The sequence below is a fragment of the Acartia tonsa genome, chromosome 2 (assembly GCF_053477335.1).
Source record: "Acartia tonsa isolate MP-2025a chromosome 2, ASM5347733v1, whole genome shotgun sequence".
In the NCBI taxonomy this organism is placed as follows: Eukaryota; Metazoa; Arthropoda; class Copepoda; order Calanoida; family Acartiidae; genus Acartia; species Acartia tonsa.
The window spans coordinates 7,692,699-7,705,742 of NC_137261.1; the positions used below are offsets into that span (position 1 = coordinate 7,692,699).

Sequence of the window (13,044 nt, forward strand, 5' to 3'; positions counted from 1 at the left end):
ATAATTTGCTTTGATCATAATAAATATAATCCTAGTTATTAATTCTTATTCTGATAAAATGGCCCCAAGAAAGAAACCCAAGCTCTTGTTGGATACCTGTTTTGAGAGTGTTAAAACCAAGCTTGGTTGCTATATTGAACATCACATGAAGCTTATTGAACTGCCGACACAATCTGGATTAGATTTTGATAATAAAGTTGACCTGTTTAAAGAAAGAACTGTGCAGGGACAAGAAGAAATTGATGATTATCTACAGGGTACTTTGAGGTAAACGACTTTTATTATAAAAATATAGATAAAAAAGTGCCTTAACGATAATAAAACTTTTGATAATGAGAAATAACTTAACTTTGAATTTCCTAAAAAATTAAAAATTTTAAAATTATTTTTATAGAGTAGCTATGCCTTTTAAATATTTAGAAAAAAACAAATAAACAAGAATGAAACATCCATAAGTAGTAAAGAACGAAAGTGTTTGAATACGTGGGGAAAAAAATCAGAAAACCCAAGTAACATGTAGACTCTAGAGTGGAGGCAAACAAATCATTGGAATAGTCTAATTTAATATTAGAAGCAAATTTTATACTGAAATATATGTAGCTACCAAAATATGTGAAAAACATAGAAGCGGACAAAAAGCTGCTTATAAGCTGCCCGACCGCCTTGTATCTCTTTAAGCAAATTATTACCATATAATGATGGGAATGTTGACAAGAAGCTTCAGTCAGGGACGTCCAAGCTTTTTTATTTTGGGGGGGGGGATAAAAAAAATTTAAGAGGAGGGTAATTTGTGTTTGGGGGAGGGGGAATTGACGTCCTTGGTTTCAGTCGTCGATGTTATATAGAAGTTAAGAAAATACGATTATAAAGCAGATTCGCTTTTAAAAACAAGTTGATTTAATGTCATTAAGACTTTTCCAAAGTGTTTGTCAAAGTATTAAAAAACAAAATATGTATTATATTTACTAATTATGTTTTTTAATAACGAAGGCATCATCTAAAAGGGAAGATCTTTAATAAGCGACACATCAACACAGAAGCTCTACGTATCTTAGAGTTTTTATATTCATCTCCAATGATGTCAAACAAAATTACCCATTAGGCATTGTAATATTATTGCTTAACAACTAATCAAGTTTCAATAAAAGTACTATAAGACTTTAATTCCAACTTTGGGCACCTTTACCAGTATAATTGAAAGTCCATTGTCCTTTCCCTTCAGTGACAAACATCTGACATCTTTTACATTCATATTCATGATTTTTTATAATAGTTATTTATCGCATCGTATATAATGAATATTAACAAAACTTATATTAGTTAATTCTATAATTTTTAAAAATATTTGTGGAAAATTGTCTGTATACATGCTGAGACCCGGTTCTAATCCAGCGGATGTTAATAAGTTTCAAAGCCATACTGGAAAAAAATATTATTTTTTGTAGGATGAGACTGCTCCATCTGTTTTTGGAGGACAGTAGTATGATGAGTAAGACAAGACTTGGAGCATTTATACTTCTCAATTCTCAACATATTACTTCATTGGCTTTTGGTCATTTTGTTCAGGTATGAACTTCTACATTGAAATCTGTATACACATAAAAATCAAACCACCTTGTTTTTAGTAGTTAACCCTTAACGGTCGGGGGGGGGCGTTGAACGCCCCCCCCCTCCGTTTTTTTCTATCTCATTTTCTGTGTGTGAAAGATAAAGAGCCCAAACTGCTTGACTTTTTAAGTATGGGTATGACACATAACTGAGAGTTGGAATTTTTTGAATATCTCCATCCTGGCAGGCACAGGATGCCAGCAAACCTGGCAGGGTCATCCAGGTAAAGAGCAAAAATATTTTTTTGACTAAAACAAAGCATTTTACCATACCAAAATACTAAAAAATCCTCTAGTAGTACATCCTTATATGAAATACAGGTGTTCAAGTCACTTTCAGGTTCCAGGTATGATCCTGCAGGTTCTGATCCTCCAGGTCTCCAGAAATCTTTAAATGGCTCCTGTGGCCGCAATTTTTGACTTAGAGACTTCAAATTTTAAACTTAAGCTTTTCTTATATGTCTACATAACGTATTAAAATTTCATGAAGATCCGCCGCCGTTTTCCCGCCGACCGCCGACTGCGGCGGCTGGCAGCTGCCAAGTACAGCTGCGGCCGCTGAAATTTATATTTTGATATTTCTAATGTAAAATTTACATAAAGATAAACATTTTCTCGGAAAAAATTTTTCTTCTAGCTTCAAAAATAAGAAAATTACAGCCGTTTGAAATTTTTAAGTAAAAAAAGACCTAAAAACAAAGGTTGTTAAATAAAAGGGTGAAGGAAGCGAAAATTGACTTAGACTTATAAAAGGTCGGAAATTCATTATCAAACAGGGGACTTGCACAAAAAAATTTAGCCCTCTAGCTCTAATAGGAACTGAGATAATTAGGGGGGGCGTTGAACGCCCCCCCCCCGACCGATTAAGGTGCGGCAAGGGGCCCGACTGTAAAGGGTTAAGCTACTCAATAACTCACTTTGTCTGTAATACTACTATTTTTTGGATACTATTGAAAATAAATGACTACAATTTTTGGTGAAGATTTCGCTGTATTATTGAGCAACAAGTGTATAATTTACTTTATCCGTCAATCTGTCTGTCATGCATAAAAATATATTTAAAAAATTGTTCATTATTATTTTTAGAAAGGTTTCGCGATTTCTATGAATTATTGCATATTTATCAACTAAACATCTTCTTCATAATTCATTTTTTCTGTTTGTCCTTCCATTAATTTTAAGTGCTTCGTCCCTGTTTTTTTATATTAAAAATGCTCTTCAATTGTATACTGTTATAACCTTTCAGTATGTATTTTAAGTTATTAAGTTTTTAACTCTTTATACGAATAATTAAATCTTTATTATTCACTAATGAAATACATCTTAATCAATTTTATTCATTCTTCTATCTTGTTGATATAGGATTGGTACTACTGCTTATCAAAATTGATTTCTACTTGTGCAACTGGCATTACTCACCTTTCTTGCAGGTACAATTTTCAAAATCATAACCTAGCTAAGTTCCTGGATATTTTCCAATGATTTCTACGTCCCTAGAGTCCTCTAGGGACACTTGAGGGGAGGGGATTTAATTCAACAACCCAAATTTTAGTTTTAACAAGGATGACAACATCCATAAAAGCGAAGCACTGAAACGGTAAGACAAACGGACATTAACACTTGTATAGTGTCAGAACTGAATAATCAGAATACAAATGTATAAGAGTCGAAGCAAAATTGTAAATAAATTTGTTGAAAACTGCTTGATACAGAATAATGTTTATGGACATACTTACATTTTTAGGACTTGATTATAGAGTTGCTTCGCTTATAATATTGTACTCTGTTGTCCCAAGAATGAGTATACCAAAATCAGACCAATCACATAAAAATTTGTTGTTAAAAAAGTAAAAATTCAACATGTTTAAAATGGACGTACGGACATTTTGGTAATGATTATAGAGTTGCTACGCTTTCTAAATCGTTCCTAACTACTACAGGAATCACCATGCAAAGTTTGAAATCAATAGGACAATTCTTACATGCCTAAATTAACGAAAAAAGCTATCCGTTACGGACGGACGGACGGACCGACCCATTATAGAAAAGCTACGCTTTTAAAAAAAAAAATATTTAAAAAGAAAATTTGTGGGTTGGTTAATTTTTTCTACGGGCGATTTCTCTTCTGAGGGTGATGGTACCCTTCCCAAAAAATAGTTAAAAACTTTCCCAAGACCTATGAGAAGCTACATTGTAAAGGAGAACTATATTGAATCAGCGGTACAGACAGATCAGATACACACACTGATCCTGCTACTTTTATATAAGGATTACATAAGAAAATTATATTTTCCTTCCTTCTTTTATTGTAGATGGTTATGGCTGAAAGAAAAATCCTTGGAGGTGTTTATTAAAACTATTCCAAGTATGACAAATCTTCGACAGCTAACTGTACCTTATATTGCAACTGATGACCTTCTCTCTGCCATAGGAAGGTAAATTTTATTTATGTCCTGTATGAAATAGCTCAACAACGCATCCCGACCGTTTACGATCTTGCTATTTCCTTTGTTTATGTTTGATGAATTTTTCTTTGAGTGTTATGACCGTTTTCAGTCTTGTTTTTAAACAAACAGAAAATAAAAATTCTTTTATTAAGTTTTAGCTGAACTATGTTACTAATAGCGAAGCTACTTTATAATTTGAAATGTCCATAAGGAAAAAGGATAAGAGGATGAATACTCACCCCTTTTTTATGGTAAAATACTACTTCCCCATCCCTAAATTTAGAAGCAGACGAAAATCAAAAGCCGCCCAGGGCTTTTTGTAAGTCAATCATAAATAATAATGTGAATAAAAAGAAAAGCGATATTTAGCAAACAGCCGTGGATGGAAATGTCTTAGTCTGTAGTTAAATCTGTGACGCCTATTTGATTTCTATACGAAATATTTTATTTAGCAAATACCCTTGTTTAGTGTTTAATTTAATTGTACAGGTATTGCAACCAGTTGGAGTTTCTGGATTTATCAGGCGCCTGTGGCTTATCAGAGGAAGGAGCGAGATCAATATATAGATATGTTGTAGGAGGTTCATTTATTTTAGTACTCTAATACTGAATAAAGAGCGTCTATTTCTTTGAATTTGTTCGTCCATAAGAGCAAGAACAAACCAAAATTCACAGTTGTTCTAAGAGTTTTTTTTTGTGTTGAAATAGATTTTTTTTTGATTCTCCTAGCTCTATGTGTTTTTTTTCAATAGTCTACAAGCTTACTTCATTTTTAATTTATTTAATCATTCTACTATTCCACCAAGCTAATATTGCTTGATTCACATTTACAAGAGACAAAATGAAATGAAAATGAATGCTAAAATCTAGATATATCTTCATGTCATAGAAAAGTGTATTTAAAAAAATCGTTTGAAAAACATAATAACTTTAAAATAAAATAAAAACTATTCTAAAGTCTGATAAATTATAACAATTTAAAAGATGATTATTTTGTTATTTTCTGAAGGTGAATACTGGAAAACAGAACTTTGTGCTACCTTGAAGTTTTTATACATTGGTGGCCCAGGTAAAATTAGGAATTTGAAGAAAGGAACTAAAAGCCACAGCTGCGGTCATAGTCACTTTAATTCAAGCGCCCCCCCCCCCCCCCAACTGTTGACATAACTTTTACAGAAAGTGGGACTATTAGAAGTAGGAGAAAATCTTAGAATAATTACAAAAACCTTATAAGAAACTGTCTATTTTGTGATAAGCTTCATTACTTATGATTTATATAAATATTTTCAGTTAAGATTATTAATAAATATTTACTAAAATTAAGGTGGAAATAGATTACCATCAGGATGTGTGTCTCAACTGTTAGTAAATCTTCCAAATATCATTAGGAAAATACACATTTTATTCTAATTAAAACAAGGATAATTACATTATATAGGAGCGTTGCTACCTGTTTCATTTGTAAGAGATCGATGCCCAAAGAAAGCTTAAGAATAAAATATGCAAGAAGTAAAATGAAAATAATATACGGAAATCAATTAAGGAGAAAAATTCAAACTAAGACTAAACAATGAATAAATTTACTATTAAAAGTCCAGTAAAAACAATAGAATTGTTCTAAAACAATTTTACTGGTGAAAACTTAAATTAAATTAGATCAAATGTGTTGTGGATTTTTGTTTCACATTTGCACAGCCAGTTTGTTGTAAAAAGCTAAAGATCTCGGAAATTACTGGTCATTATTGGTTATACATTTCAGGGAAGCTTTATACATGTCTTGGGGGTAATTTTAGGTCATTTTGATTATCTTCCCTGCCCTCCTCCCGGGGGCTAGGGGCGAAGCAACTAGTAGAGTAAATAAAGCAAAAATATAAAGAAAAGACGTTACGCTGTAGTAAAAGCAAATGTGTGTATTCTTTAGTCTTGGAAGTTATCAACAAGGAGCAGCCGCATTAGAAAGAGCGGAAAAAAGCAAAGGAGGACCAAGATACAATCCTGTTTTTAAAATACAATATGTTCATCAAGTTGATATTTCACCACAGGTCTCACAAATAAAAATTAGATCAAGTTTTCTTTTTTTCTCCAATAAATATGTTCTTGATTTTTAAAATTGCTCTTTAAATCTCTATGTCCGTATTCCTATCCATTTTGTTGGGTTCTTTGCTACTTATGGATGTTGTAATCCTTAACCATAAATGGATTATTTTATTTTTAGATGTATGATGTGATAATTCGAAGTTGTCCTGTTCTAAAAATAATGTTTCTGGACACACCTTCACCCGAATGGGTTACTAGTATCCTACAAAATCCAAGAATTCCTTCAAATCTAACAAAATTGAAAATGAATAAGGTACACTTATTCTATACTCTATAGAAAGATAAAAACGGCTTCAAAAAAAGAAATCCATTTATTTACATTTTGATATGTTTACTATAACCAAGATGGCAACATCCACAGAAGCGAAGTTCTAAAATCAAACAAACTGCAAACACACGCGTAAAGTGTCTAATTAGAAGCAGGTTATTAATTTTTAAGTCTAAATAAAATTAAATGTATATTTTTGCAAACTATATACAAGATACAGGATACTGACCAAGGATATACTCTTTGGAACTTGATCATGATGTAGAGACTTTGCCTATAATATTGTACCAAGGTGTCCTAGGAATCATTATTAGAATGATCAGATAAAAATAATAATGTCAAATTGTCAAAAAAGTTAAAAATCAGCATGTTTAAATAGACGTACGGGCTTACTAATAACATTTTATAAATCAGATGATACACTTTCTAAATCGTACCTAGGGTTATATAGACACACAGACGAACGAGCTGGCCTTAATTATAGAAAAGCTTCTGTTATTTTAGGTAGAAGGTGAAATCGTAGCGGAACTTCTAAAAGCTTCTCAAGGCAGGTGTTTAGTTATACAATTGAAATTTCCTGTGAATGTACCTATTAATAACACATTTTGTCCGTTTGTCTGTCCGACACTTAATTAGGTAATGCAGAAGAAAATAAAGTACTTTAAATTTATATTCTATTTTATGAGCTTGCATTAATATTGCAATATATTGAGAATCTTCTCTATGTCTGACTATAAATACTTATTGCTTAGGGAGCATAAAATGTTTGGAGCTGGTGCATTGTCGTGGTAGCCTAGATTTATCTCTGGTTGGGAGGTACTGTCCGTACATTACAAGTCTTGAGGTAAACATTAAATACTTAGGGAATGTTTTTCCTAGATACAAATTTGAAAGCAAACTCTTTGCCTTCCACAGAAGCAGATAATGTTGAAATCTATTTTGAAATCTAAATAATACACTTTTTTATGCTAACATAATCCCTTTGGGTTAAGCAATATTGGCCGCCATACTTCATATAACCTAACTCAACCTAACCTAAACAATCAACACAACAACATTTCTTGTGTTTCTTTTTTTTTTTTTTTTTGATAGTTTTAACGCATCTACTATGAGAAGCTAGATTTAACTCTGATGGCTAAGACCTCCCCGTATTTTTTTAAAATTCGGTGTCAATATTTTCTTTGTGAGAACAAACCCGCAAAATGTTTATCTTCCCTCTTCCTATGATAGTATGATTTATTTTTGTAATATCTTCAATTATCATATGTTTTTTTTAGGTTTATTACAGTGAGCGGTGTATTGGCAGTTGTTTGAAAAGTCTTGAAAATTTACACCATTTAAATAAACTAGTTGTCTACTATACTGATATTTCAGGTTAGAAGTTGGTTTGATTTGATTAAAGCAAAGCTACTCTATATAAATGTCCGTGTCTGTTCTTCCGTTCGTCTGCAATATTTCAGGAACTCTGCTCCCTCTCTTGTAAAAATTTTAAAGCGGCGAAAAAGGCGGGTTATTTCAACACTATGGAGGAGGGGAAAAAATTAAAAATGCCTTCTTCGAACACACATCAATGATATCCTTCTGTTGTTATAAGGCTATACTTTCTTCCATTTCCTAATCTGTCAATTTTGGACGAGGCTGCTGTCCAACAACCCATGATAAATAAGGGGAGCCAAATCTTTCCTTTTCTGTCCAAACACCTGAGCTGTATCTTTAAATGTGTAGCCGTTGCCGTTGCCAGAGGTACAGCCACTAACCTAATAGCGATCTTTAATTCAAATTGGCTACGCGTGGCCACGATCCATGTTTTATGCTGGCAGTGGCATCGGCTACGGTCACGACTACGGCCACGGCCACGGCTACGGCAACGGTAACGGCAACGGCAACGACAACGGCAACGGCTACACATTTAAAGATCCAGCTCTGGATTATTAGGTTAAGTAACACCCATCAGACAACCATTTCTTTGATTGTACGACTTAACTGTGCATGGCAATAAGTTACGCCTGTTTTGGACCAAGACTTACCCCTACTCTATTATTGTAGCGCATCTGGCGCACCAGTAGTAGGAACCACTTTTAACGTCTTTACTTATGATGTGATGTTAAGCCAAGATTCGGACCTATCCCCGACGACAAGCAGATACGCTACTTGTTGAGCCAGTTTTTGTTGTTTTTTTCTTGTTTACACTTATATTTTATCTAAGCTCCATGTATTAATGAAATTATTTTGCTTAGGCAATTTAACAGAATCCTTGTTGGGTATATGCAAAGATCTGGTCTCTGTTACAGTTCAATCTGCCAGCACTTTGACTATACAGGTATCCTTTTTAATTTTTGGGTAGTATACATAAAGAAGCGTGCAACGGGTTTTTCCAATGGGGAGGGGGGTCCCTTTACCGTTTTGACACCCCCCTTAAACTTAAATCGAATTCTAAATTTATAAACCCTATATACATAATGAACATAATTAAAAATAAAACAGCGTTATTTATCTGGTAAAGTGACGCGAAAAGCGCGAAATTTTTATATAACCCATCTTAAATTTAGGTTAGTTGTGGATTTTTAAATTTTAACGACACTACACTTGGCTGTATAAGTGGTGTGTATTAAAGGGGTGCATTTAAAGGGGGGTTGACACCTAGAAGGCGTACCTTTAATTTTGCATGGGAAGATAAACCCCCTTCTCCATGCCTTCGTATAATACACACATCTATAATACAAGGTAAAACGATCTCTGTCTGTTTGTGTGTTTGTTTGTTTGTTTGTAGCGAAGGATCTCGCTAACCGCTGAACCGATCGGGTTCTCCTTTACAGGGTAGCTTCTCAGAGGTCCCGGGAAGGTTTATAACTATTTTCTCGGGGGTTGGGACCCCCCCAAAAAAAAAAAATCCCCCCCCCAAAAAAATTTTTTCTTTTTATTTTTTATTTTAAATCTAAAATACGAAAAATTGGTTTGATCAAACCTCTTGGGGCAAAGCCCCTAGAGGCTAGGGGCGAAGCCGCTAGTATATGTATAAACTATAGGCATTACTATACTTTTGTATGATAATACCTATCATACCTATCCATTTATGATGTTTTTATTTTTTCCTTTCTGAAACAATTTTTCTACTAGAAATTGGAAGATATCTATAATGATGGCGGACTTGAATCTATTCAGGAAATTCAAAATAAATTTATTCAGTTTTTGATAAAAATTCATTATTGACTTTTGATTGGTTGGTTCCAAATTATACAGTATTGGCCACACTTTTCAACAAACAATTTAAATCCACAGATGGATGATTATGTTTGTCATGATTGGGGAATTGTATCAATTTATCGTCCATTGTCTTATCCCTTAAGATTACCGAGTTTGACTATATATGTACTTTAAAAAAATTCACGCAACCTTTCACACACACAAAAAATATCATTTTGAATTGAACCCAAAGGAGTTTGCATTGCTAAGCGCTCCACTGCTTGATTATGCGGCTCTTGTCTTCCTTATGGATTTCCTACCTCATGTTAACCTTATTGGTAAACTAGAAGAGTGGAATCTTTCTCAAGGCGAGGTACAAAATTTCTATTTTATTACATAAAGTAGTAAGGTTTTTCGTTTGTCCTTTAAGATCTCGCTTACCAACCACTGTATAAATTGAGTTTTTCATTAAACGGGAGCTTCATATAGGTTACTGGAAGGTTTAGACTGTTTAATTTTTTCATTTAACTCTTTGGAGGGTTTTAGGCTATATTTCTTACTCCTTCCACCTCCCTTCGAATGCAGAGCTCCTAGATGCTAGTGGTGCAGCCGCTTGTATGTGTTTCTATAAGAAAAGCTACTCCATGGTGTATGTCTTTTGTACATCTTTATCTATCAGTGCAAATAACTGTGTTACACTTTCCTTTCTGTTTGATTTGTACACTTAAATCAACCTTTTAATATCAGGGAGGGTTGTTTATTATACTAGTCCCCAAAGTTTTATGATACAGTTTTTTTTCGTTGACTAAACAACTTTGGCTACTTTTAATGGATATTGACTGGTTCGTTCAGTAAGTTAAGTGTCCAAACGTTATCTACCGAAGGGGTAATTTTTATCAATTTTGGTGGTTGTATACCAATCATAAGGAAAAAGGATAAGAGGATGAATACTCACCCCTTTTTCATGGTAAAATACTACTTCCCCATCCCTAAATTTAGAAGCAGACGAAAATCAAAAGCCGCCCAGGGCTTTTTGTAAGTCAAGCATAAATAATAATGTGAATAAAAAGAAAAGCGATATTTAGCAAACAGCCGTGGGCGGTCAGAATTAGCTGAATGTTCATTATGAAAAAAATTTCCCCCTTTTTAGAAATAGAAGGATTCATATTTCATGAACAAATTTTTTTAAATAAAAATAAAATTCTATGTAATTTTTAATTAAAACATTAAAACGAAAATATCTAATCTAATATTCTTGCCCTAAATATGGAAATAGTAAAAAGTAAAAAAATATTTTTTTAAATAATTTTTAATCCTCCCATTTGAAAAGTAGTGGAATAGCAATAAATTTTAGCGCGTCAACAGCGCTGAGTAGGCCTCTAGGCCCATTGCCTATTTTCGTCTTCTAGTTGCTTCGATTCCTCTCTTTTATTTTTTTCTCTATGATACCAATTTATCGGCCATTGTCTAATCATTTTAGATCCCTGTTTCGTCATACACAAAACCAAAAGGGCAGAGAAGATTTTGAAATTTTCCCAATAATAAATGTTTTTTTTCTTATTTTAGGTAATGTTGGCAAAGTCTTATGTAAAGAAACAAAATTATGATCTTGTATTATGGTATAATCTGCCTGGTAAAATATTTCGTTTTTTATTAGTAACAAAGCTACCTACTCAATAAATCAATTTATATGTCCGTCAATCACGTTAACGTTGTTGGGGGAAATTTGATAAAATCGGCCGATCTTTAAGGTAGAAAATTTCCTATCCAAAATAGCATAAAACTATACTAGAGTAACACCACCCTCCCAAGTTAAATCGCTTAGATCTTTTTAAAATTTTTCTTTCTTAAACTAAAAATGAAAGGCGTTGGATCAAATAGAAGCCTCTAGGGGCATAGCCGCTAGTGAATAACAAAATACAAATTTTGTTGTCAATTTTTCAAAATTATTTATATTTTTCTTTGTAGGTTACATTGAACTTCACATGGATGCTATAGACATTTAAAACAAAAATTTATTGTAAAAGAATTTAAGTTTGAAATATAGGTATTATTTTTGTAAAAATATTGTTTTTTTTGGGATACCGTAAAGCTGAAGTATATCCAGTAGGATCTCTCAAACCACTGCAGAACAGTTGGGTTTACAATTTTTAGATAAAACCATACATTGCAACTCCTCTACTAATTCAACATTTTTATTTTTTTTTATATATATTTTTGATAGAAAAACTTTTGTATATTTGTCAGCAACAGTCTAGCTCTAATGATAAATTTAGCAATAAAGAATAAAAAGAATTAAAATCTTTTTTTCTTCCTAGTCGATCCATTAAAAATAATTACGATTTTAAACGTTGTTATAAGCTAAAGCTTAGCATCTTTTATGTTTTTGTTTTTTTAATGTAAGAACGTTTAAATTATGCATATGTAGCTTAGATAATTAATTGTTGTATATTCCGCTGTTTTTTTTTTGTAAGCTTTGCTTTGGATGATTTGGTCATCCTTGTTAAAGTGAGCATTATACTTCCTTAAACTATTTAAGTAGTATTTACTCAGTGTTAATACAATAACAACAACAAAAATTACTTTTTTTATAAATTACCAGAAATAAGTATTATAATAGCAGATTATAAGAAAGGGGAGAAGAGCCTAATAAAAGTTAATGAATAGTTATTTCTCGCATCATATTATAAACGGCTTTCCGCGGATATAGAATGTACAATTATAAGATTAAAACTAGTTTTTTAGCCCCGAGGTGCCGAAGGCACCGGCTAAAAAACTGGTTTTAATCTTTTGATTGTTCATTTTTATATTCGTAGAAAGCTGGATATAATAAGATGTTAGACATAGATTTTTCGTATGAACGAGAACCGGTTCCTATCCACTGGATTCGAATGAATATGAGAATGAAATGTTAAATGAAGGGGGATAACCAAGGATGACAACATTCTTAAGTAGCGAAGTGCACAGATTTGTGTCTGCTATAGCATGTAATGACAAAGTGGTTTATGCATACAGTAGATGTTCAACAATAAGTTGGGGTATAGTCCCTTACGTGACAATGCCTCTTAAGGGGCGTTTCGTCGTTTTTTCACAGGAGCTTTCCCCCTATTTTTAGCACCTGCGGGGGGTTCAAATTTTCAGATAAACTTTCAGACACCTATCTTATAAAGCAGTCAAGAAAGCCCCATTATTTCAATTATGATATCAAATGTCTTCAAAAACATAACCGACAGACCTACAGACAAAATTTAATAAACACTGTTCGTCTGTCTATCTCTAATATCATCTGAGAAAGTTACGTTTCTTCTGTAGATAGACGGAAGGACAAGCAAACAGAAAAAGTTATTTAGAAAAAATTGCGACAATTTATTGAAAGAGTATAGTTATTCCTTTCATCGTATTATAAACCGCTTTCCGCGGATATAGAATGTACAATTATGAG

The 13,044-nt window shown here is 32.8% G+C and overlaps 1 protein-coding gene across 1 annotated transcript; it reads left to right on the forward strand.

Moving 5' to 3' along the window:
- Window positions 1–5: 5 nt before the first annotated feature.
- LOC145312378 (uncharacterized) lies at window positions 6–11,608 on the forward strand. The gene is made up of 17 exons (XM_080151617.1): window positions 6–267; window positions 1,446–1,566; window positions 2,970–3,037; window positions 3,920–4,042; window positions 4,544–4,635; window positions 5,064–5,123; window positions 5,379–5,438; window positions 5,972–6,096; window positions 6,270–6,404; window positions 6,924–6,970; window positions 7,176–7,263; window positions 7,697–7,793; window positions 8,657–8,739; window positions 9,537–9,579; window positions 9,854–9,975; window positions 11,169–11,247; window positions 11,571–11,608. Exons 1-17 carry the CDS (start codon window positions 59–61, stop codon window positions 11,606–11,608), a joined length of 1,590 nt encoding a protein of 529 aa, XP_080007743.1. The 5' UTR covers window positions 6–58.
- The last annotated feature ends 1,436 nt before the right edge of the window (window positions 11,609–13,044 follow it).

Coding starts and splice junctions, on each gene's coding strand:
- LOC145312378 (XM_080151617.1), top strand. CDS start 59: ATGGCCCCAAGAAAGAAACCCAAGCTCTTGTTGGATACCTGTTTTGAG. Junction 5,124..5,378: donor TTTATACATTGGTGGCCCAG/GTAAAATTAGGA, acceptor ACTAAAATTAAG/GTGGAAATAGATTACCATCA. Junction 6,097..6,269: donor AAGTTGATATTTCACCACAG/GTCTCACAAATA, acceptor TTTTATTTTTAG/ATGTATGATGTGATAATTCG.